This window comes from Nansenia antarctica (assembly GCF_963989245.1).
Source record: "Nansenia antarctica genome assembly, chromosome: 11".
NCBI classification, from domain to species: domain Eukaryota; kingdom Metazoa; phylum Chordata; class Actinopteri; order Argentiniformes; family Microstomatidae; genus Nansenia; species Nansenia antarctica.
In genome coordinates this window covers 18,883,299-18,909,517 of record NC_137681.1, presented here as the reverse complement: position 1 = coordinate 18,909,517, position 26,219 = coordinate 18,883,299, and the positions used below count along the sequence as shown (strand labels likewise).

General features: G+C 47.6%; 1 protein-coding gene across 1 annotated transcript in view; it reads right to left on the bottom strand.

Annotated features, from left to right (window-relative positions):
- Positions 1 to 11,965: 11,965 nt before the first annotated feature.
- patl2 (PAT1 homolog 2) overlaps positions 11,966 to 26,219 on the bottom strand; it is a gene marked incomplete at both ends in the record, with an annotated part of 15,063 nt that continues 809 nt past the window's right edge. Inside the window, 16 exons of the mRNA XM_080542426.1 lie at positions 11,966 to 11,999; positions 12,214 to 12,354; positions 12,443 to 12,540; positions 12,685 to 12,828; positions 14,319 to 14,481; positions 16,806 to 16,963; positions 17,315 to 17,368; positions 17,837 to 17,934; positions 18,425 to 18,542; positions 21,616 to 21,739; positions 22,121 to 22,195; positions 22,278 to 22,420; positions 22,671 to 22,808; positions 23,137 to 23,196; positions 23,321 to 23,565; positions 23,848 to 24,037. Coding sequence (XP_080398552.1) covers positions 11,966 to 11,999; positions 12,214 to 12,354; positions 12,443 to 12,540; positions 12,685 to 12,828; positions 14,319 to 14,481; positions 16,806 to 16,963; positions 17,315 to 17,368; positions 17,837 to 17,934; positions 18,425 to 18,542; positions 21,616 to 21,739; positions 22,121 to 22,195; positions 22,278 to 22,420; positions 22,671 to 22,808; positions 23,137 to 23,196; positions 23,321 to 23,565; positions 23,848 to 24,037 — 1,983 coding nt within the window. The remainder of the gene's footprint in view (positions 12,000 to 12,213; positions 12,355 to 12,442; positions 12,541 to 12,684; positions 12,829 to 14,318; positions 14,482 to 16,805; positions 16,964 to 17,314; positions 17,369 to 17,836; positions 17,935 to 18,424; positions 18,543 to 21,615; positions 21,740 to 22,120; positions 22,196 to 22,277; positions 22,421 to 22,670; positions 22,809 to 23,136; positions 23,197 to 23,320; positions 23,566 to 23,847; positions 24,038 to 26,219) is intronic.

Sequence of the window (26,219 nt, the reverse complement as noted above, 5' to 3'; positions counted from 1 at the left end):
CATGAGCTGAGCTGATGCAGACCTAAGGTGACGGGTACACACTCACTTGGCAGACCTGTTCCAGCTCCTCCATTCCCACGCCTGTAGGGCATCCTGTAGCCTGGGGACAAGGGTTAGTGTTAGGACCAGAGGACAACGTTCAGGACCAGAGGACAACTTTAAGACCAGAGGACAACGAACAGGACCAGAGGACAGTGTTAGGACCAGAGGACAATGTTCAGGACCAGAGGACAATGTTCAGGACCAGAGGACAACGTTAGGACCAGAGGACGACGTTATGACCAGAGGACGACGTTATGACCAGAGGACAGTGTTAGGACCAGAGGACAACGTTAGGACCAGAGGACAACGTTAGGACCAGAGGACAGTGTTAGGACCAGAGGACAGTGTTAGGACCAGAGGACAGTGTTAGGACCAGAGGACAACGTTCAGGACCAGAGGACAGTGTTAGGACCAGAGGACAGTGTTAGGACCAGAGGACAACGTTCAGGACCAGAGGACAACGTTCAGGACCAGAGGACAGTGTTAGGACCAGAGGACAGTGTTAGGACCAGAGGACAACGTTCAGGACCAGAGGACAACGATCAGGACATCTCCACTGGAATCTCAGGGTTCTACTCAACATTTCTACTGGAATCTTCCAAATCCCAACTGCTGTATGTTAAGAGTCGTATTATTCAGATCCACTCACCTCCCAGATTCCGTGCTCCGTAAGCATGGCCCTGACCACCGAATGCTAGCAACACAAATAACAACATTATCACAGAGCTATAAAACAAGCTTTTTATGACATGTTCAATACACAGTATCATCCATCCACCCAGTGTTTAACTGAATCCAGACTCTCTTCCAGCTGTCAGTCTAGTGTCCTAGTGCCCCCCCCCCCCCCCCTCCCCTCCCCCTACCCCAACTCCAGCCCTCTGACTCACCCCTCCTCTGGTTGGATGCCAGCTGTGGGACCCCCAGACCGGCACCTGAAAACACATCAATAGGCTGGTCAATAGGCGGGTTAGTCTCACTGAAACAATGGTCTGGAGGACAGATAGGACTATCATACTCAGACACAAGTTAGACTGGTCAGATGGGACTATCATACTCAGACACAGTAAATATGTATGTGTACGTGCTGTTCACCTCCGTACGGCGGGTGGGCGTATCCCTTCATTGGTTGGCTGCCTCCATTGGCCTTAGCTCCATTCCCATTGGCTGCTCCCTGACCTGGAGTTTCCATGGAAACACAAGAAACTCAAGTCTCTCAGAGGATATAAAAGCAGTCAGATGAGGTAACAGATACTAAAACAGTCAGATCAGATAACAGACATTAAAACAGTCAGGTGAGGTAACGGACATTAAAACATTTGAATATGTTGCTAAATATACGTAACACAAATCCTATCGTTAAGTCTGTCTTTTGGGTTCCATGTAAAACATTAAGGGCCGGTTTCACAGACAAGGCTTAAGCCTAGTCCTGGACTAAATCACACTTTCAATGTAAAATCTCCATTGAAGATGCTTTTTAGTCTAGGATTAGTCCTAAGCCTTGTCTGTGAAACCAGCCCTAGGTCTGTTAACATTTAAATAATTGAATAAGGAAGAGCTGAGAGATCCAGCTGGAGATGATGACATCATCACCTTTATATGGCATCAGCATCCTGCCAAGTCCTCCATTCACAGGTTTTCCTGAAGTAGAGAAACAGACGTCACAGTTGAAACTAAAGTTTGGATATCGAACAACGTTTGAATCTAAAGATGTTGACATCTCATTTGAAGTCTAACACATCTGAATCATTCCTCAGTACAGAATATGTTTATTAGTGATAATAATACTACAACACACAATACATTCCTGTGAAAGGTTGATTATCAGAATAAAGACAATAAATGGAGTACTTACCGTTAGGTTGAGGTCCCTGTCCACCAGCTGCAGCTCCATAACCTGACATCACACACAACATCATAGTTACACATGTTGGAGGAGGTAGAGAGGGAGGAGGTAGAGAAAGGGAGGAGGTAGAGAAAGGGAGGAGGTAGAGAAAGGGAGGAGGTAGAGAGGGGGAGGTGTTTACCATTGGGATTAGCTCCATGTCCATTGGGCACAGCTGCTGCAGGTCTGTATCCTACAACAACAACAACAACAACAACAACATCAACATCAACATCAACATCATCATCATCTCCCAGTAACATGGCTGATCTCCCAGTAACACGGCTGATCTCCCAGTCACACGCTGATCTCTAACCTAACCCGCTACCGTACAACGTCTCTGTCCGCCATGGAGGACAGGACACACCTGGCTCTAACCTTAGCCCCAACCCTAGTCCCAACCCTAGCCTCAACCCTGCCTAAAGGGCGGAGTGAATGTGTCTGATACAAAGAACCATCATGGATAACATTCATCTGGGCTGTGGAAGCCTTTCATGATGATGACTGACGAAACATCAGATCTCCTCTTCCTTCAGAGGGACCTCGGGTCACATGACCGCCCCTGTCAGCTCTCAACTGGGCGTCTCTGTGGGTCGGCATTCTGGACACACACACACAGGGCCTGTGTACAGGTAGTAAAATGTCGCCTCTCGCAGCCAGTTGTGACATTTAGCCTGATACCGTCACCACAGCTCTGCAGCCTTTCATTCTCAGACAGACACAGAACCTAACCCTAACCCTGGCCCTAATCATAACCTAACCCTGGCCCTAGTCCTAATCCTGGCCCTAACGCTGGCCGTAACCCAGGCCCTAACCCCAACCCTGGCCCTAACCCTAATCCAGGCCCTACCCCAGGCCCTAAGCCAGGCCCTACCCCTAGCCCTAACCCTAACCTTAGCTCTCGCAATAGCCCAGGAGGACCAAAGCTCTGCTCTTATTTACATAGAAGGCATTGCTCACATTTCTTTCTTTCTTCAGTTTGACATGATCATCTGAAATGTGACAGGCAAATACCAACATCTGTTGGAGACTTCTCTCCTCCTTTTATCTTTTTTTTCTCTTTTCCCGCCATTCTTCTCTTCTTCATTCAGGCATGTGGACAGGAGTATCTTTGCAAATCAATGAGTGAGTGGGTGGCCTTAAAGACATAAGAAAGGTACTGCAAGCAAACCCTTATTACATCTATTCAAGTAATCAACCCAGCCCTGTTAAATCTATTGCAAATAATCAACCCAGCCATATTAAATATATTAAAAAGAATCAACCCAGCCATGTTAAATCTATTAAAATAAATCAACCCAGCATTATTACAGAACCCGGAACCAGAACCCAGGATGGAATCAAAGCCCATCCTCAGAATGCCCAGGATGGAGCCAGAAGCCTGGGTAGAACCAGAAGCCTGGGTAGAACCAGAAGCCTGGGTAGAACCAGAAGCCTGGGTAGAACCAGAAGCCTGGGTAGAACCAGAAGCCTGGGTAGAACCTGAAGCCTGGGTGGAACCAGAAGCCTGGGTGGAACCCTGAGGTGTTGGTTGACCAGCAGATGGGCTGGACCCTAGTCAGGTGGACGAGGAGCTGCTGACAGGACAGTATGATAATACTGATAATATAGTTACAGAGGAACAGAATAATCATGTCTACAGACATGCAGCTGTGAAGCTGAACCAGACCAGATCCTCATCCATCAAACCACATCCTCATCCACCAGACCCATATCCACCAGAGCACATCCTCATCCACCAGACCAGATCCTCATCCACCAGATCCTCATCCATCAGACCAGATCCTCATCCATCGGAGCCACATCCTCATCCATCAGAGCCACATCCTCATCCATCAGAGCCACATCCTCATCCATCAGAGCCACATCCTCATCCATCAGAGCCACATCTCATGTGAGAACACATGGAGAACACACTGTCCAGAGCCAAGCTCAGCCAAGCCTAAACTCTGTAGCCAGGGGCCAAGCTCACCCAAACAGCCAACCCTAAACAGAGCCCCTCTTCCTTCTCCCCCCCTCCTGTGATGTAAATGCACAACAAGGTGCAAACTATTCATAAGCCTCAAGAATGGAAACGCCAGATTAGACTTTGCTAAAAAAACAAAAAAGCCAGCCCAGTTCTGGAACAGCATTCTTTGGACAGATGACACTAAGATCAAGAGATGGCTTGCAATGGCTCATGCTCCGAAGCACACCACATCATCTGTAAAACACAGTGGAGGCAGTGTGATGGCAGGGGCATGCATGGCTTCCAATGATACTGAGACACTAGTGTTTATTGATGATGTGACTGAAAACAGAAGCAGCTGGTGTTTAGGATATATACTGTCTGTTCAGATTCATCAAAGTTGATTGGACAGCGCTTTACAGTACAAATGGACAATTACCCAAAACATACTGCAAAAGCAACCCAGGAGGTTTGGCAAAGAAGTGGAATATTCTGCAATGGTCGAGTCAATCACCTGATCTCAACCTGATCAAGCATGCATTTCACTTGCTGAAGACAAAACAGCAGAAAGACCCATGAACAACTGAAGACAGTTGCAGTCAAGGCCTGGCAAAGCATCATAAAGGAGGAAACCCAGCATTTAGTGATGTCCATGGGTTCCAGACTCTGGAAGGATTATTTGTATTAAAGTATTAAAAATGAGCATTTTATTTATGATTATGTTCATTTGTCCAATTATATTTGAGCCTCTGAAAAACGGAAAAACTGTGTATAAAAATGGTTGCAATTCCTAAACGTTTCACACAAAATGTTTGTTCAACCCCTTAAATCAATGCCGAAAGTCTGCATTTCAATTGCACCTTGATTGTTTCATTTCAAATCCATTGTGGTGGTGTACAGAGCCAAAATTATGGAAATTGTGTCACTGTCCAAATATTTCAAGACCTATCTGTACAAGGCCCCTCTCTACACACAAAACACACACATACACACACACACACACACACACACACACACACACACACAGACACAGACACACTCACCTAGCGGGTGTGCGCTGCGCAGTGTCCAGAGCAGCAGAGTGGTGTGTAGTAGTAGACGTCCCAACATGGTGGAGACAGGACCAGGACAGAACCAGGCAGAGAGACAGGATCAGGAGAGAACCCAGACAGAGAGACAGGCTGCCGTACTATAGACCCCTCCTCTGTAGGAGGGGGCCACTTATACCCTCTGGTGCTCCTCCTCCTGCCCCAGTCCTGGTCCAGCCCCCAGCCCCCAGCCCCAGACCTAGTACACAGACTCACTAGATAATAGTGCACTTAAAGTACATTAACACATTGGGACTAGAAGGGTTGAGGTCCATTAACACGTAGGGTTCAGCAGATTGGACTTTGATTGATGAGCTTCACATGGTGCATCAGACAGGCTCCCCTCCACCTCTCCACCCCTCCATCAGGCACTTAGCACTAGCCTGGGCCTCATTAGCAGGAGGTTATAGTTTGGTCTTAACTACCATATAAATGTAGAAACTCTCTCACAAAAACTGCTTAGACTGACTATAAAGTGGCCCCTCTTAGAAAGTGAAGCACACAGCCCTGCAGTGCATTTCATTATGCAGAACATAACTATACTGTAGGAACTTCCAATCATCATGGCCAACATCTTCCTACTGCAGTCAAATAGGTTATATGATCCATCTGGTCTGTTCTAATAACCAGGTGTTTCTAGAGGAAAGAGAAGCAGCTGTGAATGAACCCAGAGAGATACAATCAGTCCCACTGCAACAAGCAGTAGACCACTCTACCTTCTTTGACAGACTAACCAGGGCCCTGACAGACTAACCAGGCCCCTAACAGACTAACCAGGCCCCTGGCAGACTAACCAGGCCCCTGGCAGACTAACCAGGCCACAGACAGACTAACCAGGCCCTGACAGACTAACCAGCCCCCTGAAAGACTAACCAGGCCACAGACAGACTAACCAGGCCCCTAACAGACTAACCAGGCCCCTGGCAGACTAACCAGGCCCCTGACAGACTAACCAGGCCACAGACAGACTAACCAGGCCACAGACAGACTAACCAGGCCCTGACAGACTAACCAGGCCACAGACAGACTAACCAGGCCCCTAACAGACTAACCAGGCCACAGACAGACTAACCAGGCCACAGACAGACTAACCAGGCCACAGACAGACTAACCAGGCCACAGACAGACTAACCAGGCCCCTGACAGACTAACCAGGGCCCTGACAGACTAACCAGGGCCCTGACAGACTAACCAGGGCCCTGACAGACTAACCAGCCCCCTGACAGACTAACCAGCCCCCTGGCAGACTAACCAGGGCCCTGACAGACTAACCAGGCCCCTAACAGACTAACCAGGCCACAGACAGACTAACGAGGCCATGACAGACTAACCAGGCCCTTGACAGACTAACCAGGCCATGACAGACTAACCAGGGCCCTGACAGACTAACCAGGCCCCTAACAGACTAACCAGGCCCCTGACAGACTAACCAGGCCCCTGACAGACTAACCAGGCCCCTAACAGACTAACCAGGCCATGACAGACTAACCAGGGCCATGACAGACTAACCAGGCCCCTAACAGACTAACCAGGGCCATGACAGACTAACCAGGCCATGACAGACTAACCAGGCCATGACAGACTAACCAGGCCATGACAGACTAACCAGGCCATGACAGACTAACCAGGCCCCTGACAGACTAACCAGGCCCCTGACAGACTAACCAGGGCCCTAACAGACTAACCAGGCCATGACAGACTAACCAGGCCATGACAGACTAACCAGGCCATGACAGACTAACCAGGCCCCTGACAGACTAACCAGGGCCCTAACAGACTAACCAGGCCCTGACAGACTAACCAGGGCCATGAGAGACTAACCAGGCCCCTGACAGACTAACCAGGCCCTGACAGACTAACCAGGCCCCAGACAGACTAACCAGGCCATGACAGACTAACCAGGCCCTGACAGACTAACCAGGCCCTGACAGACTAACCAGGCCCTGACAGACTAACCAGGCCCCAGACAGACTAACCAGGCCCCTGACAGACTAACCAGGCCCCTGACAGACTAACCAGGCCCCAGACAGACTAACCAGGGCCATGAGAGACTAACCAGGCCCTGACAGACTAACCAGGCCCCTGACAGACTAACCAGGCCCCATACAGACTAACCAGGCCCCTGACAGACTAACCAGGCCCCTGACAGACTAACCAGGCCCCAGACAGACTAACCAGGGCCATGAGAGACTAACCAGGCCCTGACAGACTAACCAGGCCCCTGACAGACTAACCAGGCCCCTCTCCTCTCCTTCCCTGGTCTCTCCTCTCTTAGTCTCCCCTCTCCTCTTTTGGAACCTTCCAAGAGTTTCCATGATGTCATCTCATTCACACAGGCAGACATGCACATACATACACACATCATGTGTGACACATGCACGCACACACACACACACAGGCTGGCAGTCATATGCGTGCACACACACACACTCATATGCGTGCACACACACACACACACACACACACACACACACACACACACACAGGCTGAGAGAGACTCTTTGTGTGCTCAGAAAAGAAGAGATCTCACCTTCCAATGACATTCCTCACTTCCTGTCCAAATCCTCCTCTCACGGGGTCAAGGAGAGGTTAATGTCTGACCTCTGACCCTGCCCAGACCTCTCACACACTTGGCTTCTGACCAACCCAACCACAGTGACCATTGTAAAAAGAAAAACACCGCCGTGTCCTCCAAGGTGTGGACACAACCGTCTCATCTTCTTACACTCCTTTTTGAAGGCCGCTGTTTTCTAGGCAGAAGCATGTTTGGTGGACACAGCCTTAGGTGTTAGGTGTGTTAAGGTGTGTTCGGGGAGGAGGGAGGGAAGCACCAACATGTCCTGATGACAGAGACCTGACACATACCTGCTGGTCCTCTTTAATAGGTGTCCTGCAGAACGCCCGTCTGGCCTCTCCTGTGTGTGTGTGTGTGTGTGTGTGTGTGTGTGTGTGTGTGTGTGTGTGTGTGTGTACCCTCTGGCTCCATGTGAGAATCTGTCTGAATCTGCTCCTCTCAGTCCTCCTCAGACCAGTTCCTCTGACAGTCCAGCAGAGAGAACAACTATGGAGAAGGTCCATCAGAACCCTGGGGAAGGTCCATCAGAACCCTGGAGAAGGTCCATCAGAAGACTGGAGAAGAGAAGGTCTATCATCTCTCCTGAACTAAATACGTTCACTCATCCAACACAGACACAGACACACAGACACACACACACACTCTATATACAGACCTCCCACCCAGAAACACACACACCTGCTGTCAGTATGGCGACACTTCAGGCACAGCAAAGACAAATAACCAGTTACATTCCTTCTGTCTGACTGTTTCCTGTAGGCTGAGACCCTCTATACACACACCTCTACATGCACACACAGAGAAAGATGTATATGAATCAGGTGACCAGAGATATACAGTTAAGGCCATTAAATAAAGCTGGGGTATGTATGTATACACACTGTCACTGGGCTGATGGATGGTGATGGTAGGGGGAGGGGGCCGGGGGTAACTGGGGGTTACGACCAGGGTTGACGGGGGTCCCCTCCACCACTGACCCTGAACATCTTGGGAGGGAGGGGTCCCCTCCATAAACACTGGTCCATACTGTGGTGGGGAGGAGAGGGCGACACGCACACACACACAGAGAGGGGGACGCGCACACACACACACGGGTGCAGAGCCGTTAGGATGGATAGCTCAGTAGCAGAGTAATGACCTCACCACTGTGGAACATAGCACCCGGCTCGGCAGAGTAATGACACGGTGGTCGTTGTCCCGTTCAAACACCACCTCTTTTTCCATCTCTCCACCCATCCATCCATCCATCCATCCGTCTCTCCTTCAAGTCAAATATTTAGAAGCCATGTGGCCATGACAACCCCCCCCCCCTCCAACACCATCACCAGGAGAGCCTCAGAGAAGATGCCCCCTGCCCTCCCCCCTACACACGCACACACGCCATAGTTTGTCCCGCAGGTCCTACATTCCTGCCCATGACCAGACAATAGAACAATATTGTCTCTGTCTGTCTGTAGAGTTCTCTCTCTGTCTGTGGCGTTCTCTCTCTGTGGAGTTCTCTCTGTCTGTCTGCCTGGGGGGTTCTCTCTGACAACGACTGTAAAAGTAACCACCCAAGCAACCATATTATAAAATATGCTGACTACACTGCAATTCTAAGTCTCCTTGATAAAGATACAGACCCCTCGGTGCTCCATGATGAGATTAACATATTCACTAAATGGTGCGACAGCAACCATCTCATCTTAAACCCCACCAAAACTCAGGAGGTTGTGTTAGACCCAAGGCAGGTAACTGACCATGAGCCTGTGGTCGTTAAAGACCAAACAATCATCCAGGTGCCCTCTTATAAGTACTTAGGTATTCAATTAGACAACCATCTCTGCTGGAATACACACTTAGACAGCTTATGTAACACACTACAGCAGAGGCTTTATCACCTGAGGCGACTCAGACTTTATGGGGTGAGAAAGCAGATCATGAGAATTTTCTATCAGTCCATTGTTGAAAGTGTAATCAGATATGGAATAATTGTGTGGTTTGGCAACTTAACTGTACAACAAAAAAACAGACTAGTCAGCATTCACAAAACAGCTATGAAAATTGTAGGTGAAAGAGACTATGTGATCCTAAATAAACTATATGAAAAAGCTGTCCTGGACAAGGCTAACAAGATAATCGCAGACCCCAACATCCGCTCTCCACAGAATACGAAGTTCTCCCCCTAGGTAGAAGGCTTCGCATGCCAAGATGTAACTATAAGCTCTTAAAACTATCATTTGTCCCATTCTCCATTAAACTAATCAATTCTCTCAAGCAGAAACGATGATTAGGACATGATCACCAGCACCTGCACTTTATCTCAGACACCACTTGAAGGGCCATGTGCAATATTCGAAAACACCACTTGAAGGGTTATGTGCAATATATATTTATACCAAATTATGCCATGTCCAGGTGGAAACTTCTGCCAATGTCACTCAATGTTTGTTGCTGTCCTGTTGTTTACTTTGTCTACTGTATGTTGTATGTATAGTCACTGTTGCACTTGAAGCATGAAAGTACCATGCCCAAGACAAATTTCCCCTCGGGGACAATAAAGTACAATCAATCAATCAATCTCTGTCTGTCTGTGGGGTTCTCTCTGTCTGTCTGCCTGAGGGGTTCTCTCTGCCCGTCTGTCTGTCTGACTGGGGGGTTCTGTCTGCCTGTCTGACTGGGGCATTCTGTCTGTGGGATTCTCTGCCTGTCTGGGGGGTTCTGTCTGTCTGTCTTAGGGCTTTCACATCGCCACAGCTCTGTGCCGGTTCCCGAACCTAATCTGGAACCAGCCGCCATATTCAGACCGTAAATAAATTGGTTCGGAGACTGAAAAGTTGGTTTGCAGCTGGAACCAGAAAATAGTGGTTCTCAGCGCAAAGCAAGAACTAGAACTGTGACGTCGTCAGTGGGTGTGTCATATTCTAGGCTGTGAAGACTGGCAAGAGCATTAGAAGGAAGGAGACAAAATGTAACGTAATCTAAATCCATCATTAGTGATTAAAACAATTATCAGCTGGCTAGTAAGAGAACGTGTTTTGAAAGTGTATTGTTTTGTTTTTTTCATGGAAAACAGTGTTTATTTCAGATACTGTAGCGGAAGATATTATCCTCATTTCCACTGAAGTAGCTGCCATCTTGTAACATTTTTGTTCATTCGCCCCTTCATCACCCAATGTTGATGACACTGATGGTTCCGCTTAACTGGTATGAATGCGGCGGGCTGGTTCGCCAGACAGCACCAAGGTTCGGAGGTTCCAGAACGGGAATGGGAACCGGCACGGAGCCTTGGTGGTGTGAAAGCTGTGGGGTTCTCTGTCTGCCTGGGGGGTTCTGTGGCGCTGAGCCCCAGACAGACGGGACATGAAGACAGGAAGTCTACACTGCAAACATGGTTCAACACGGAGGAGCCAGAATCTGTCCTCACCCCCCTCCCTCTCCCACCAGAGTAATGTCTGCCAATCACCATCAGGTATTTCACAGTCTGGTGTTTCTGCAGCTACAGGCTCACATCACCTCCCCTCCCTCCCTCTCAGGCCTCCTCAACCTGCCCATCTGGATTAGAAAGAGAGAGAGGGTTAGTGTTCGAGAGAGAGAGAGAGAGAGAGAGAGAGAGAGAGAGAGAGAGAGAGAGAGAGAGCGCCATGTGGTCATTACAGAGACGCAGGGTTGAGACCTGTGTGAGGAAGCAACTGTGATGCCACACACACACACAGAGGACAGAATCCATTTTTCTTTGAGAATTTTATTTCTTATGTTGCAAGTGCTTTACAAGAGTGATTCTGTTTCCGAAAAAACTGATTAAATTAAAGCCATAACTGAAACATTAAAATAAAGAAAATATATAGCACATACAGTATTTAAAGGGAAATGTACACTTTGGGAAACTATATTTCTCTTTACAAAGAACCCAAACTGGCCAGAAGCATTATTTAAGTCAATCATATAAGTCATAATTAGAGATTTTTTTTTTTTTTTTTTTACAAAATTACTGATCCATCCACAAAGTGCAGCTGCACAATCCTAAATTACTTCTATTACAGCCTTCCCTGGGCTCGGGAGGGACAGGGGACTGATGATGATGATGGCTGCCCTTCATCACCCCTTACGTTACATGACTGAGGCAGCAGGATATGACAACCTGAGTCATCAGGCAGGGTTAGGGCGCCCTCTGCTGGCCATGTGCGGAAGTGTTGACCTGTTCAGAGGGAAGGTGTTGATAAAGGAGGAGATGAAACTAAAAAGGAAACAGACTGAAACTGAAATTAAATGGTGCAGAACAGTGAGGAAACAAGGGGCGTAACAAAAAGGAAGGGGTACAAATGTCCTGTTCTAGAACACAGCAGTGTACGAGGAGGACCTCCTGCTGTCTGTCTCCATGGAGACAACCCCTCGGGGCACACATCAGCTCCTCCCACAGTCTCTGACATCACATGACCTCTGACCCTGCTCTAGGTAGCCATGACCAGGTAGCCTGTGGCCGACCTGGAGGAGGAGAGGAGGAGGAAGAGGGGTTAGAATGGTGACGTAAGCTCTACTACCATTCCCAACACTCCCAACACTATACGTGTCTCAGTGAATCAACTATACATCATCAGTAAAACAAGTGACATCAGCAGTCAGTGCTGGAAAGAAGAAGAAAAGTTGTTGTTTTTTAACATGGAGGATGAGGAGGAGCAGGAAGAGGAAGAGGACTCACTCCATGTTGCTCCTCAGCTGGTGAACGGTACGTTTGTCCAGGTAGCGACAGAACAGCGTCAGCAGGTTGGAGGGCAGGAGGAGGGGCTCCACCAGGGAACTCTGGGATAGCTGCCACGCCACCTGGAAGACTATGTCGGTCCTGGAGGGGGGGGGGAGGGGGGGACATGAGACATGCAAGCATGCAGACAGGCATGTAGACAGACAGGCGTGCAGACAGACAGGCCTACCAGGTCTCAAAGTCTCCGATGCTGGGCTCCAGAGGAATATCTGAAGACAGAAGCCTCTCTCCCTGGGACAACAGAGCATAGAGGAGAGACAGGCCGAACTACACACAGAGAGAGAGAGAGAGAGAGAGAGAGGGTTAGAGAGGGTTAGACAGAGTCAGTAATAGAGCCAGACCTGGGTGGCCAGTGTGTGTGTGCGCGTGCGTGCGTGTTTTATATTGTGTGTGTCAGTATCAGAGCCTGACCTTGTTCTGGCAGGCCAGTGTGAGACACTCGCTGTCCTTGGTGTCAACCGGTGCCGCGGTCAGATCTTTGAGGAGACCAATCAGCTGGCTGAAGCTCAGTCCTCCAATCACAGGCCTGAGAGCCGGGTACAGCACGGGCAGAGCCTGCAGGGGGAACGTACAGTCACATTTCCCTCAAGCAACCAGGCTCCTGGGGAAACGCACAAAGAAAATAAAAGACCGTCTCCCCCAAACCATCCCCACTGCAAAAAATGATATATGATGACTACCTGCAGTGCACACCACCTGATACTACTTGACTTCCTGTACTGTATCATATCTGTATTATACTGCATTTCATCATATTGTAACTCGCGGAGGTGGGATCATTATATCTACGAAGGATAGCTGGTGCTTAAGGCGGCGTACAGGGATGAGGTAGAGCAACTGAGCAAGCTGTGCAAGGTTAACAACCTACTGCTGAACAAGTCAAAGACCCAGGAAATCATCGTGGACTTCAGGAGGAAAAAGTCCGAGATCCAGCCCCTGCTCATCGACGGAGAGAGCGTGGAGAGAGTCTCAACCCTCCGATTCCTGGGGGTGCACATGCAGGATGACCTGTCCTGGAAGGACAACACAACAGCCACCATTAAGAAGGCACAACAGCGGCTCTACATCCTGAGAGTCCTCAGGAAGGAACACAGCAAGCAGGAGATACTGGTGACCTTCTACCGCGGCGCAGTGGAGAGCATCCTCACCTACGGCATCTGCAACTGGTTCTCCAGCTGCACAACCGCGGAGAGAAGTGCGCTACAGAGAGTCGTGAGAACAGCCCAGAAGATCACCGGCGCCCCCCTCCCCTCTCTGGAAGAGCTGTACAACACACGCTGTCTCAGGAAGGCCTCCAAGATCTCCAGAGACCCAACCCACCCTGGGTACGAACACTTTACCCGGCTGCCCTCGAAAAGGCGGTACAGGACCATGGCCGCAAGGACAAACAGACTGAGGAACAGCTTCTACCCCAGGGCCATCCAGGCCCTGAACACAGCAAAGACCTAGGTTCTGGGCCCTGGACAGTCTGGACGGATTGATGGCAGCTGCTGGACTGAAAAAATCAGGTGTAGTGCTGAGGCACAAATATGTACATTTCAAGCCTGCAAACTGCGACACTTTAAATGAATGTGCAATAACACTATGTGCAATATGACAACCCTAGTCGTCTATCTGTACAGTATAGTATAGTGGATAGTGTACATAGCCTTTATTTATGTAAACCAGCTCCTTCCCTTCTTGTGTTTTTTTTTAAAAGTTTTTTTCTTTCCTAACACCAGGGGAGCCACACCTCCTAAATTTCGTTGTTTGGTACCTGTACTATAGCAATGACAATAAAGACCATTCATTCATTCATTCTTTCATTCTAGCATTTTTCACTACTGTTTCTACTGCAGTACAACTGGTCCCGCTGTAGTACGAATACCATCACTTTACCATATTCTACTTTATTATTACTTACTTTACTTAATTCTATTATTGTTGATTTTGTATCCTGCTGTAATGCCTACGTCGAAGAACCTGACCCTAAGAATTGTACTCGTACATTGGATGTAATAAAAGCAATTCTGATTATGACCTGACCACAGGTCACATGACCCTACCTCCTCTGTGTCACGGCTCATCAGGACGTGTAGATGTGACGTCACCACGTGCAGGACGTGCCGCGCAGCATCACGGGACAGGAAGGGGAGGAGCCGAGACACCAGCTTCTTTCCTTTGGAGACCAAGAGACACGGCAGAAACTCCTCCCCCGCCTCCACCTCGCTATGGCAACAGATGAGGGTTAATGAAGCATTAGTGGAACCAAGCTGAGACGGTTCAAACACCCCCACGGGGTCCAATAGCGTTGCAGGGATTTGAGGGCAGAGGTAAACGTGTTTCATTAGAACATGAGTAAAACCGTAAAAACAGTCACTAAGGCCCAATCTCATTTCCATTTTTTACCCCTAGCCCTCGTTTTCAAGTACCACCCACCACCCGCTAACAAGAGGTAGTGGTTGAAAATCTTCCGCAATTAAATGGATTAACCCTTTAAGACCCTGAAACGTCATCAGTAGTATAGAAAAGCATGGACGCTCACAACTTAGGTTTCACGCCGCTTATGAAAGAGCAGATTGTTAGCTTGAAGATATGCGTTTGAATGTTGGTACACCTCAAATCAGAGAGAAAATGACTTTCAAAGGTTTCACATTTCTCACAGGCAGGTAATGGGTGGGAACAATAGCTGGTTAACTCGACCCCCAACCACTCCCCCAGAGAAAGAGAGCAACAAAATGGCAATATTTATTGAAAACAGGAAACAATAAGGCAAGATACAATTGGGCAATACAATAATAGAATAGTAAAAAATTGTAATGTTGTGTTTGTGTGAATGCATTCATCATTATAGTATAATCTAGTGGGACTTTGGTGGAGGGCATATGATGTTTCGTGCCTCATCAGAATTGAATTCTCTGATTTTCTCAAAAAGATAATTCTGCCTAGACTATAAATGACAACGTTTTGTTTTCATCATTCTCTCCATCATTCTCACACACACGCAGCAGACAGACAATCCCCTTTGCTTCTCCACACTGACTGAGGAATAGTTGCACTGAGCATTCTTTATACAGTATATGGAAAGCAATGATTTAGCTAGATACATAAATTATATATATACAACACTAAATCTACACTTATGGTGAGAGAACTTCTTTTCCCAGTTTTGGGGACAGTGAGAACACATACATACACACTTGACCACCACAGAGGGATTAAGACAGCCAAACAGGAATACAGTGAAAAGATTCACAGCTATGAGTCACAGCTATGCAGCAATCGCAGCATGGGGGCAAGCATGGGGGACAGGGCTGCACACAATTTCGGACTTCAAAGGGAGACCTGACTGCGCAGTTAACGTAGCTGTCTCTCTCCCGGACGGGCTGAATAGCTTCTACGCCCGCTTCGAGAACAACATCAACCTGCTTGAGAGGGCACACACCACAGACAGCACGCTGGCCTTCACAGAAGCAGACATGGGCAGGCAGCTCAGGTGCGTCATCCGCAAAGCACCTGGGCCAGACGGCATCCCAGGATGGGTGCTCAACTGTACATGCTGCAGCTGGCTGGCGTGTTCACGGACATAATCAATCTCTCCCTCTCCAAAGGTATAGTTCCCTACTGCTTCAAGTCATTCATCATTGTCTAAATGCCTATCGCCCTGTTCCTCCTCACTCCCGAAGTGAGTAAATGCTGTGAGAAGCTGGTCAAGAAGCTGATCTGCGACTCGCTATCACCCGAACTGTACCCCCACCAATTTGCCTACTGGCAAAACAGATCCACGCCATTGCTCTTCACAACACCTTCACCCACCTGGACAAGAGGAACTCCTATGTGAGGATGCTGTACATAGTCTACAGTTCACCATTCAACACCATTGTCCCCTCCAGGCTCGACACCAAGCTCAGAGACCGAGGCCTTAACCCCCGGCCTATGCGACTGGATCTTGGACTTCCTGTCGGACCGACGCCAGGTGTTGAGAATGTGTTCAAAGACCTCCGCCCCTGTAGCCCTCAACACAGGAGCCCCCCCAAGGCTGTGTCCGGAGTCCCCTCCGCTACTCCCTGTTCACCCACGATTGAGTGGCCACACACGGCTCCAACTCAGTGATTAAATTCGCTGATGACGCAACAGTGATTGGCCTGATCAACGACGAGACGGCCTACAGGAGAGGTCGACCGCCTGGCTCAGTACAGCCAACACATTTTTTTAAAACAAAGATGCATTTTGCTCATTTGCAAGGTTTCACAATTGCGGCCCAATTCACTAGACCGTGTCACATTTGTGGCTTTCTTTTGTTGCTAGTGCTATCTCCAGTATCCTGCCGATGACTCGCAAGGCATTCTGGGATTTCGCATAACACTCCATTTGTACCCCTACACAATTGACAATTGGGGAATTGGGACGCATCTACCCCTACGTGAATGCGCAAAACGGAGGGGTAGGGCTAAAACGTAGGGCCAAGGGGTGAAATGGGATTGGGCCTAAACCATGTCAGTTCCAGTAGACTGATGCGTCCAGGGGGGATGCTCTAGGGGCAGCAGGCTCACCTGGGGGGGTGGGGGGGGTGCTGCAGCTGTCTGTATATGTGCTGCACCTTCCTCTTGATCTTCTCCAGGAGCCTCTCCTCCCCTTCCCCCTCCCCCTCCCCCGTCACCGACAGCCTCACCCTGTCTGCTTCCTCCACGTCCAGCAGGAGCAGGAACAACTGGGGGGGGGGGGGGGGGGGGGGGTGCCAGGTAAGTCTGGGGAGCACCTTCAACCCACAAGGACTTATACACTGACAGAGACTGAGGTTGCCAGGTTAGGAAAGTGTTAGGACAGGGTTAGGACAGTGTGAGAGTAGAGTTAGGACAGTGTTAGGACACGGTTAGGACAGTGTTAGGACAGGGTGAGAGTAGAGTTAGGACAGTGTTAGGACACAGTTAGGACAGTGTTAGGACAGGGTGAGAGTAGGGTTAGGACAGTGTTAGGACACAGTTAGGACAGTGTTAGGACAGGGTGAGAGTAGGGTTAGGACAGGGTTAGAGTAGAGTTAGACTGGGTTAGGGCAGCATACCTTCTCTATGTGGTTGAGGACGTGGAGGCGCTGCTGTCTGGTGTCCTTCTGCTCCTGAAACACAAGATAACTAATGTCTAAAACAAGATGACTAGCTCTAACGTCTGACAGGACATGACTAGCACTCTTAACGTCTGGGTGTGTGTAAATGGTAAATTATACCATTATTATTACTTATATAGCGTCTTATTCCAAAGCACTTTTACAAGGGCCTTTCATTCACACAGCAATGGCGGCAAGTTACCATGCGAAGCGCCAGCCCGCTCATTGGGAGCCATTTGGGGTTCAGTGTCTTGCCCAAGGACACCTCAACATGTGGCCAGCTGGGAATCCAACCACCGGACCGCTGACCTTGCGATCATTAGACGCCGGCTCTACCTCCTGAGCCCCAGCCGCCCCGAAACAGGTGTAAGGGTGAGTGTGTGTAGGTGTGAGTACCTCATGGGAACAGTGTGTGTATCTCGTGGGGACAGACAGTTGTGTGTGTGTACCTCGTGGGGACAGACAGTTGTGTGTGTGTACCTCGTGGGGACAGTGGGCCTGGACAGCATTGATTGCCCGCCGAGGAGAGTAACATGTTGAAACAGCGACCTGGCCCAACGAGCCCTCAATATGGACCACTGAAACACACACACGCACTTCAGTAGGGTATAAACAATAACCATTTAAAGCAGTCACTATCAGAACCTTCCAAGTGTCTGCCTTGGCGACATACCAGGTGTGTAGGGCAGTGTTTCTCGACCCTCTCCTCGGGGCGCCCCAGCCGCTCCACATATTTGATCTGTTCCACCACCAGCTCACCTGATTCAACTGATCAAGTACAAAGCAATTATGGTTTGTACTTGATTAGTTGAATCAGGTGTGCTGGTGGTGGAACAGATCAAATATGTGGAGCGGCTGGGGCGCCCCAAGGAGAGGGTTGAGAAACACTGGTGTAGGTGTCTGCCTTGGTGACATACCAGGTGTGTAGGTGTCTGCCTTGGTGACATGTCGGTGTCTGCTTTGGTGACATACCAGGTGTGTAGGTGTCTATCTTGGTGACATACCAGGTGTGTAGGTGTCTATCTTGGTGACATACCAGGTGTGTAGGTGTCTGCCTTGGTGACATACCAGGTGTGTAGGTGTCCGTCTTGGTGACGTAGGGCGTAGTGAGTTTGGGCGGCTCTCTGTGGCCTCTGATGCCCAGCTCCTCCTCTGCCAGCTTGGCGTCCAGACGGCGGTAGAACTCCTGAGGAGAGGGTTAGGGTTAGGTAGAACTCCTGAGGAGGGTTAGGGTTAGGGATGCACCGAACATTCGGCCACCGAATGTATTCGGCCGAATATCGCAAAATAAAGCACATTCGGTATTCGGCCGAATGTGTGAAAACACCGAATGTTTACCACCGAATAGTGGCCGTGTTTTGATGACGCAATACAATTAAATATAACTCTCAACAGGCGCGCCGGCGCGAGGCGACGCGCTTTCAAAACTGGCTGCGTTCGTAAATTCACTCAGGAAATCCGATCAGCACTCGTGGAATGCCTCTCGTCCAATCAAATGACTCGGTTTCTCTATGACGTCGGGCCCAGTGTGCGCTCCAGCGCTCTCAGAGCGACTTTACGAACGCAACCTTACACTCATCTAGCTAGTTAGCTTAGCAGTCGTAGCTCAATTTAAAATTGGAGTGAGAAGCAGAGTTGTTGCCTTGTTGAAAACATATTCAGACTCCCAGCTGTTCTACACGAGTTTATGACATGCAGCTGTATCATGCGGTGGTTTCTATGCAAACCAGAGACTATCAAAACAAAAGATATTCATTCTGAAATAACATGAACTATTATCCTTACACTCAGGTGGACTCAATTCAACTTGTTGAATGAGTTGTTGAAGACATTTAGCATTTGACCTAATTTTAAGAGTGACAAAGGGTCTGAATACTTATGTACATGAGGTATTTCTGTATTTACATTTTAATACATTTGCAAACATTAAAAAACGTTTTTACTTAGATTATGGGGTACTGTGTGTGGATTGATGGCAAATCTATTCAAAAAAGTGAAAAAAGTGAAGGGGTCTAAATACTTTCTGAAGCCTATGTAGAGACAAATCATGAATATCATTAACTTGAACCCTGGAAAGCAGTAGAGATTAAATCCCACGATAATTAGTTATAATAAGTTATATATAAAAGTTCTTTTTTTTCAATCTCAATTTCTTTCTTTGAGAAGCATGAATAAAAAGCAAAATGTATTTAGTTTATGCAATGATAAAATTAAAAACTGCCGATACACATTCGGTATTCGGCCAAGTGTTTCCTTAAATTCGGCTTCGGCCAAGAATTTTCATTTCGGTGCATCCCTAGTTAGGGTTAAAGAGAACTCCTGAGGAGAGGGTTAGGGTTAGGTAGAACCCCTGAGGAGAGGGGAGCCACTTCACAAATCACAATTATTTTTATTGCCAAGTTTATTCGCACATACAAAATAAATTGACTTGGTGTGGTTGGTGCATAGGACAAAGATAAAAACAACAATATAAACTCCTCAAAAAAAGTTCTGAAACGTTATTTCGGTCGATTATTAGAATGAGCAACACAGCTAACCGTGTGGGTAGCGGCCCAAAATCCCCTGCAATATTCTTCTGTTGGTATTCACTCTCGTTTTGAGCTTCAAGTTCTGGCAGGTGTATGCCAGTCACAGGTGTATAACTCCATCCTCCAGGATGACAACGCTCACCCCCACAGAGCCAGGATTATCTCTTAGGGCTTTCACACCTCCAAGGAACCGTTCCCGTTCTGAAACCTCCGAACCTTGGTGCTGTCTGGCGACCCAGCCCGCGTTCATACCAGTGTAAGCGGAACCATCCGCGTCATCAACGCTGGGTGATGAAGAAAAATGTCACAACTAGATGGCAGCTACTTCACTTCACTGGAAATTAGGATAATATCTTCTACTACAGTATCTGATAGACACTATTTTCTATGAAACAAAACAAAAGACACTTTCTACACACGTTCTCTTACTAACCAGCTGCTCCATTACTGGAATAGAAATTTGCGTACTGGCTTACGAAATTCGCGTTCGCGCGTGTCGGCGCGCGCGTGTGTGTGTGTGTGTGCTGAGCATGTGAGGAAGATAGAGAGAATGATTAATTAAAATTTAAAAAATGATCACTAATGATTATATTTAGATTACATTACATTTTGTCTCCTTCCTTCTTGCTGGTCTTTGCAGCCATATGACACATCCACTGATGACGTGACTGAACCACTATTTGCTGGTTCCCGCTACGAACCAACTTTTCAAGCTCCGAACCAATTTATTTCCGGTCGGAACGCACCGGCCGGTTCCAGACTTTCCGGTTCCTTGGCAGTGTGAAAGCCCTAACAGAGTACCTCCAGAATTTGGGAGTGGAGAGGGCGGAATGGCCTGCTGTGAGTCCAGACCTCAACCCAATTGAACACTTATAGGATCAGCTTGGGCGTGCTGTACGTGCCAGAGTGACCAATGCAACCATGTTGGCTGACTTGAGGCAAATCCTGATTGAGGAATGGGATGCCATCCCACAACAGTGTGTGACCAGGCTGGTGACCAGGATGAGGAGGAGGTGCCAAGCTGTTGTGACTGTATATGGATCTTCCACACGCTGCTGAGGTCCCTGACAGAGTAAAATGAATAAAGTGTAAAAATATGTGTTGCCAATATGTGTTGTTTTTTCCTTATTACTGTGGGAGAGTGCAATCATCCAATCCACCAAGCAACTCAAAACGAGAGTGAATACCAACAGAAGAATATTGCAATGGCAATGTTTTGGGGGCCGCTACCCACACGTTTAGCTGTGTTGCTCATTCCACGAATGCATGATCCTTACAAGGCTTTCCAACGATATAAAATACAATACCAATTGGTGTTATTAAAGGGGAGGAATAATCGACCGAACTAACGTTTCCAAGGAGTTTATAAAAAAATAGTAAAAATAGTTTAAAAAGTGACAAAATAAATACAAAAGGGGCAGTAGAACAATAATTATGTAGGCTTTACATAAGAGTATTGTAAAACTAATATAGATTACATTGTCAGTTGTATGTGTGCACGATGGGGGGGAGTGGAAGTCCCAGAGTCAGTGAGAGGCAGGGGGCTTGTTTGTGGAGGCCCACTGCCATGGGGAAGAAACTGTTCAGGTGGCGCAAGGTTTTGGTCTTGGTAGTAGTAGTGGACCAGATGAGTCCTACCTGGTGGTAGTAGTGGACCAGATGAGTCCTACCTGGTGGTAGTGGACCAGATGAGTCCTACCTGGTAGCAGTAGTGGACCAGATGAGTCCTACCTGGTAGTAGTAGTCGTCCAGGTGAGGGTTCTCACTCTGCAGCTGAATCATCTGCAGTCTGATGATCCACTCCTTCTCCTTGGCTGACATCAGGTCACAGTAGGGGTCCCAGGGCTCCGACTTCCTACGGGGGGAGACAGGTGACAGTGAGGTTAGTTTAACAGCTGGGTTAAGGGTTAGTTTAGGTTTAACAGCTGGGTTAAGGGTTAGTTTAGGTTTAACAGCTGGGTTAAGGGTTAGTTTAGGTTTAACAGCTGGGTTAAGGGTTAGTTTAGGTTTAACAGCTGAGTTAAGGGTTAGTTTAGGTTTAACAGCTGGGTTAAGGGTTAGTTTAGGTTTAACAGCTGGGTTAAGGGTTAGTTTAGGTTTAACAGCTGGGTTAAGGGTTAGTTTAGGTTTAACAGCTGGGTTAAGGGTTAGTTTAGGTTTAACAGCTGGGTTAAGGGTTAGTTTAGGTTTAACAGCTGGGTTAAGGGTCAGGGTAACCCTAGTTAAGGCTCCTCACCTCTGATTCGAGGTCCGTCTCTGGCTGAGCAGGCGTCTGTGCTGAGGGTGGAGCTGGGTGACAGGACCGTGGAACCTACACACACACACACACACACCTCATCATCATCATCTCTTCTTACTGGGAACCTGCAGGACCAATCTGAACCTCAACACACCTGAACTGCTGCGCAGGATTGGCCAAGGGGCTGTACAGGGGGGAGGGTCTTGGTGAGTTGGCGCCAAATCGAAGCATCATCTTGGGCGTGAGGGGGCGGGGCTGCGGGGAGCACGGTCGCCCCGGGGAGAAGAACCCTCCTGTCTGATGGACAGAGAACATCACCATGACAACCAGTCAGACGTGTAGCAGGTTTATTAAAGAATGCGCTTGTGGAGGGGGAGGGAGAGGGAGGTGGTGGGGACCAGCTTATACAGCTGGAGGGGGGTGAAAGGTTGTGGGGTCAGGAGCAGGGAATCATGGGATTGATCTGTGGAAGACGACGCGATGATGTCAGTGGTACTGGAGCCTCATCACACCCGTCCAATCAGAAGAGTCCCAGACAGGGGTTTACCTGAGCGAGGCCTCTGGTTGGGTAGCGCCCCTGCAGCACGCCTCTGTTGCCCCTGGTGATGGAATAGAGGTAGGGCGAGTCCAGGGCCACACCTCCATGGGGGCCACGCCCGTCTATCACACACACGATGGCATTGTCCTGAGGGACAGACACACACACACACACACACAGAAGCAGGATGGGCTGTGTTCCATAGGGCACTACTGCCTGGATGTTTCATGTAGGATGTGTACGTGGAGGATCTATCATGTATGTAGGATGTGTACCTGGAGGATCTATCATGTATGTAGAATGTGTACCTGGAGGATGGATGAGGTGTTGCGTTTGGTTTTGCCTTGAGAAGGTAACATCCACTGCAGAGGAGGAGAACAGGTGTAAAAGGCGATCCCAGATCAGTCAGGAGAACAGGTGTAAAAGGCGATCACAGATCAGTCAGATGTTTGTGAAGATGAGTCAGGGGACTTACAGCGTCTGGGTCATCCCAGGGAGCAGAGACTGCACAGTCCACGATGGAGCTGTCCAGATGCTGAAACAACAACAACAACAATAACATCAATAACATAATTAACAACTACACTACTGCATCCTGAGGTAACCACTACACAACAGAAGGGGTCCAATGAGTCCGACCAGTCAAGCCAGAGCTTCACCTTCAGGCTGGGTTTCCCTTCCACGGTCGTCATCACCGCCGGGTCTTCAAACAGCCCCCCCCGGCCTGGCCCACCACCCTGGAGCCACACTCTGCTCCGTAGGTGGGGGCGGAGTGGGGGTCTGGCCCTTGCAGAGAGGGGGGTCCTGAGGGGGTGGACAGGAGGGATGGGGGGGGCAGGGGAAGGCTTTCCAAAGTGAAGGAGAGGGTTGTTCAGACCTTCCCCAGTGTCCTCTGTATCCACATCTGAAATAAAAGTAGCATTTTATATTCAGAACGTAGATAACACTACAGCAGTGAGACTCTGAGAGACCCTCCTGGTCAACATCAACACACGAGCACGCTCTCCTCCCTCAAAACTCTTTTTAAACCTGCTTTTAATTTTTAACTATATTTATTGTCATTTTTACTGACTGTGCTTTTGTTTTACTTTGTATTTATTTATCTATTCTTGTTCTCCATGGAATGTAGTGTCTGACTATTGAGAAAAGCACTACACAAAATAAATGCATTATTATTATTCCATACAAATCCCAAACGTCTCCTCGTTGTAGAAGTCGATGTCTTTGTCCTCCTCTGCCATCTCCTGCAGCAGCCCGCAGTCCTCCAGCCCCGCCCCCTCCTCCAGCCCCGCCCCCTCCTCCAGCCCCGCCCCCTCCTCTCCATCACTCCACTGTTCTCCGTTCTCTGGCCACGGAACCTCTGGGGGCCCGGCCGCCTGCCAGGGAGAGAAAAACACACAACACTAACACACACAACACTAACACACACAACAACAACACTAAAACACACACACCACAACAACACACACCACAACAACAACACTAAGACACACACAACAACACTTATCAAAACACACAACACTAACACAGACACCACAACACTATCAAACACACACACAACACTATAAAACAAGTCATCAAATAAAATGCTTCTTTATCATACCAGTTCATGACAGAATAGCGGTGCTCTGTAGGCTAGCAGCCCGTGCTCCTACCCTGCCAGTCTGCACTGATATTAGAGGAGCGGTAACAAGAACAACACCTTGGCGGCTGAACTTTTTAAATTTCGGGCGTCATCATGCCATCAAAGAGGGGAAATGCGACATGTTGTGTCAACATTTGGGACTGTCATATACAAATCAGCTGTAAAACAACATTGTTGTAACGTTAGATAGCTAGTTAGACACATTGTTGGCATAAGTGATTTTTTTGTTATGCTTGTTAAATAAAAGGTCTATAATATATAAACCGCTCCAAAAAAGTTTGGAAACGATATTTTGGTTGATTATTCCTCCCCTTTAATAATACCAATTGGTATTGTATTTTATATCGTTGGAAAGCCTGATTAGTCACCTTTACAATGAGGTACAACTTGTAAGGGTCATGCATTTGTGGAATGAGCAACACAGCTAAACGTGTGGGTAGCGGCCCAAAAAGATTTGCCAAAATCCCCTATATTCTTCTGTTGCACTTTCTAACCTGCCTGCCTGTATGACCATATTAGAGACATATTATATAGATAACACACAGGCCTATATAGAGATAACACACCCACAAAGAATCTAAAACAAATCAAACATGGATAAACTCCCATCTGAGCTGCTGCAAGAGGACAGGCACAAACACAACCCTTACTTAACTGCCTAACTATAGTACTTGACCTATCTGCACATTGATGCAACACTATACATCTTCAATATGATAACATTTTAAATGCCAAAACGTGTTCATTGTTTAATATAATAATAATAATAATAACTTTAAGTTAACAGCTAATTAGTGTTAATAAGTGCTTTACAAGTACAATAGGTAAAAAACAACACATTTTAAACAATATAAAAACAGCTATTTCAATAAAAAAAAAAAAAAAAATTGCCACAAATATAATAGGTAAAAACAAACATTTTAAACAAATTTAAAAACAACTATTTCAATTTAAAAACACACATAAATTACAACAGCACAAAAAAAACAGCCTATGACATGTAGACAACGCAAAACAGGTGGGTCTGCTTATTTTTAAACACTTTTACTGATTCTGCCTGTCTGATATCCAGTGGAAGACGGTTCCAGAGAGTTGGTGCACGGAAGGAGAACGCACACTCACCGATTGTCTTTCTTCTAACCCTAGGAATAATGAGCAGGGCAGAGCCTTGTGAGCGCAGAGCCCTTGAGGGCACATATGGGACGAGAAGGTCCTTTAAATAAGAAGGCGCAGTGCCATTTATAGCTTTGTATGTTAACAGGAGCAACTTGAAATCCGCTCTAACATGGACAGGGAGCCAATGAAGAGAGGCCAGCACTGGTGATATATGGTCGTATTTCTTGGACCCAGTCAAAATGCGAGCTGCAGCATTTCGGACCATTTGTATGCCATGGAAGCTCTTTTTTGGCAATCCCGACAAAAGGACATTACAATAATCTAATCTGGATGTCACAAAAGAATGGATCAGAACCTCAGCATCTTCAAAAGAAAGTTTAACGTTTCTTTTTAAACTCCTGTGTTATGTTTACTGTTACATTTATATTGGTTATTTCATTTTACATTTAAAAAATAGTTTTACGTATCGAGTCCATTTTCCTCGGCAGCTAGAGCGTTGAAGATGCCAATATACGCACTCATATGAAATATAAATTCACAAATAATCATCCTAAAACTAAATAGGACAGTTGCAATAATCACCCTGCACACACTGAATGGCATTTTAGGTTTGTATGGAAAAAAAGTGTTGACGCAGTTCTTGATGTCATGCAAGTTCGTTGTGGCTTCTTCAAATAATTGAAAATGCAGATGAGTTGAGGTTTCAAGAATATTGTCTCCAGTTATGAAGTGTACCCGAAATTATTTAGCTTCCTTTATGAAATACAGCCTATTTTGTCATCAGATCAACGTTTGTG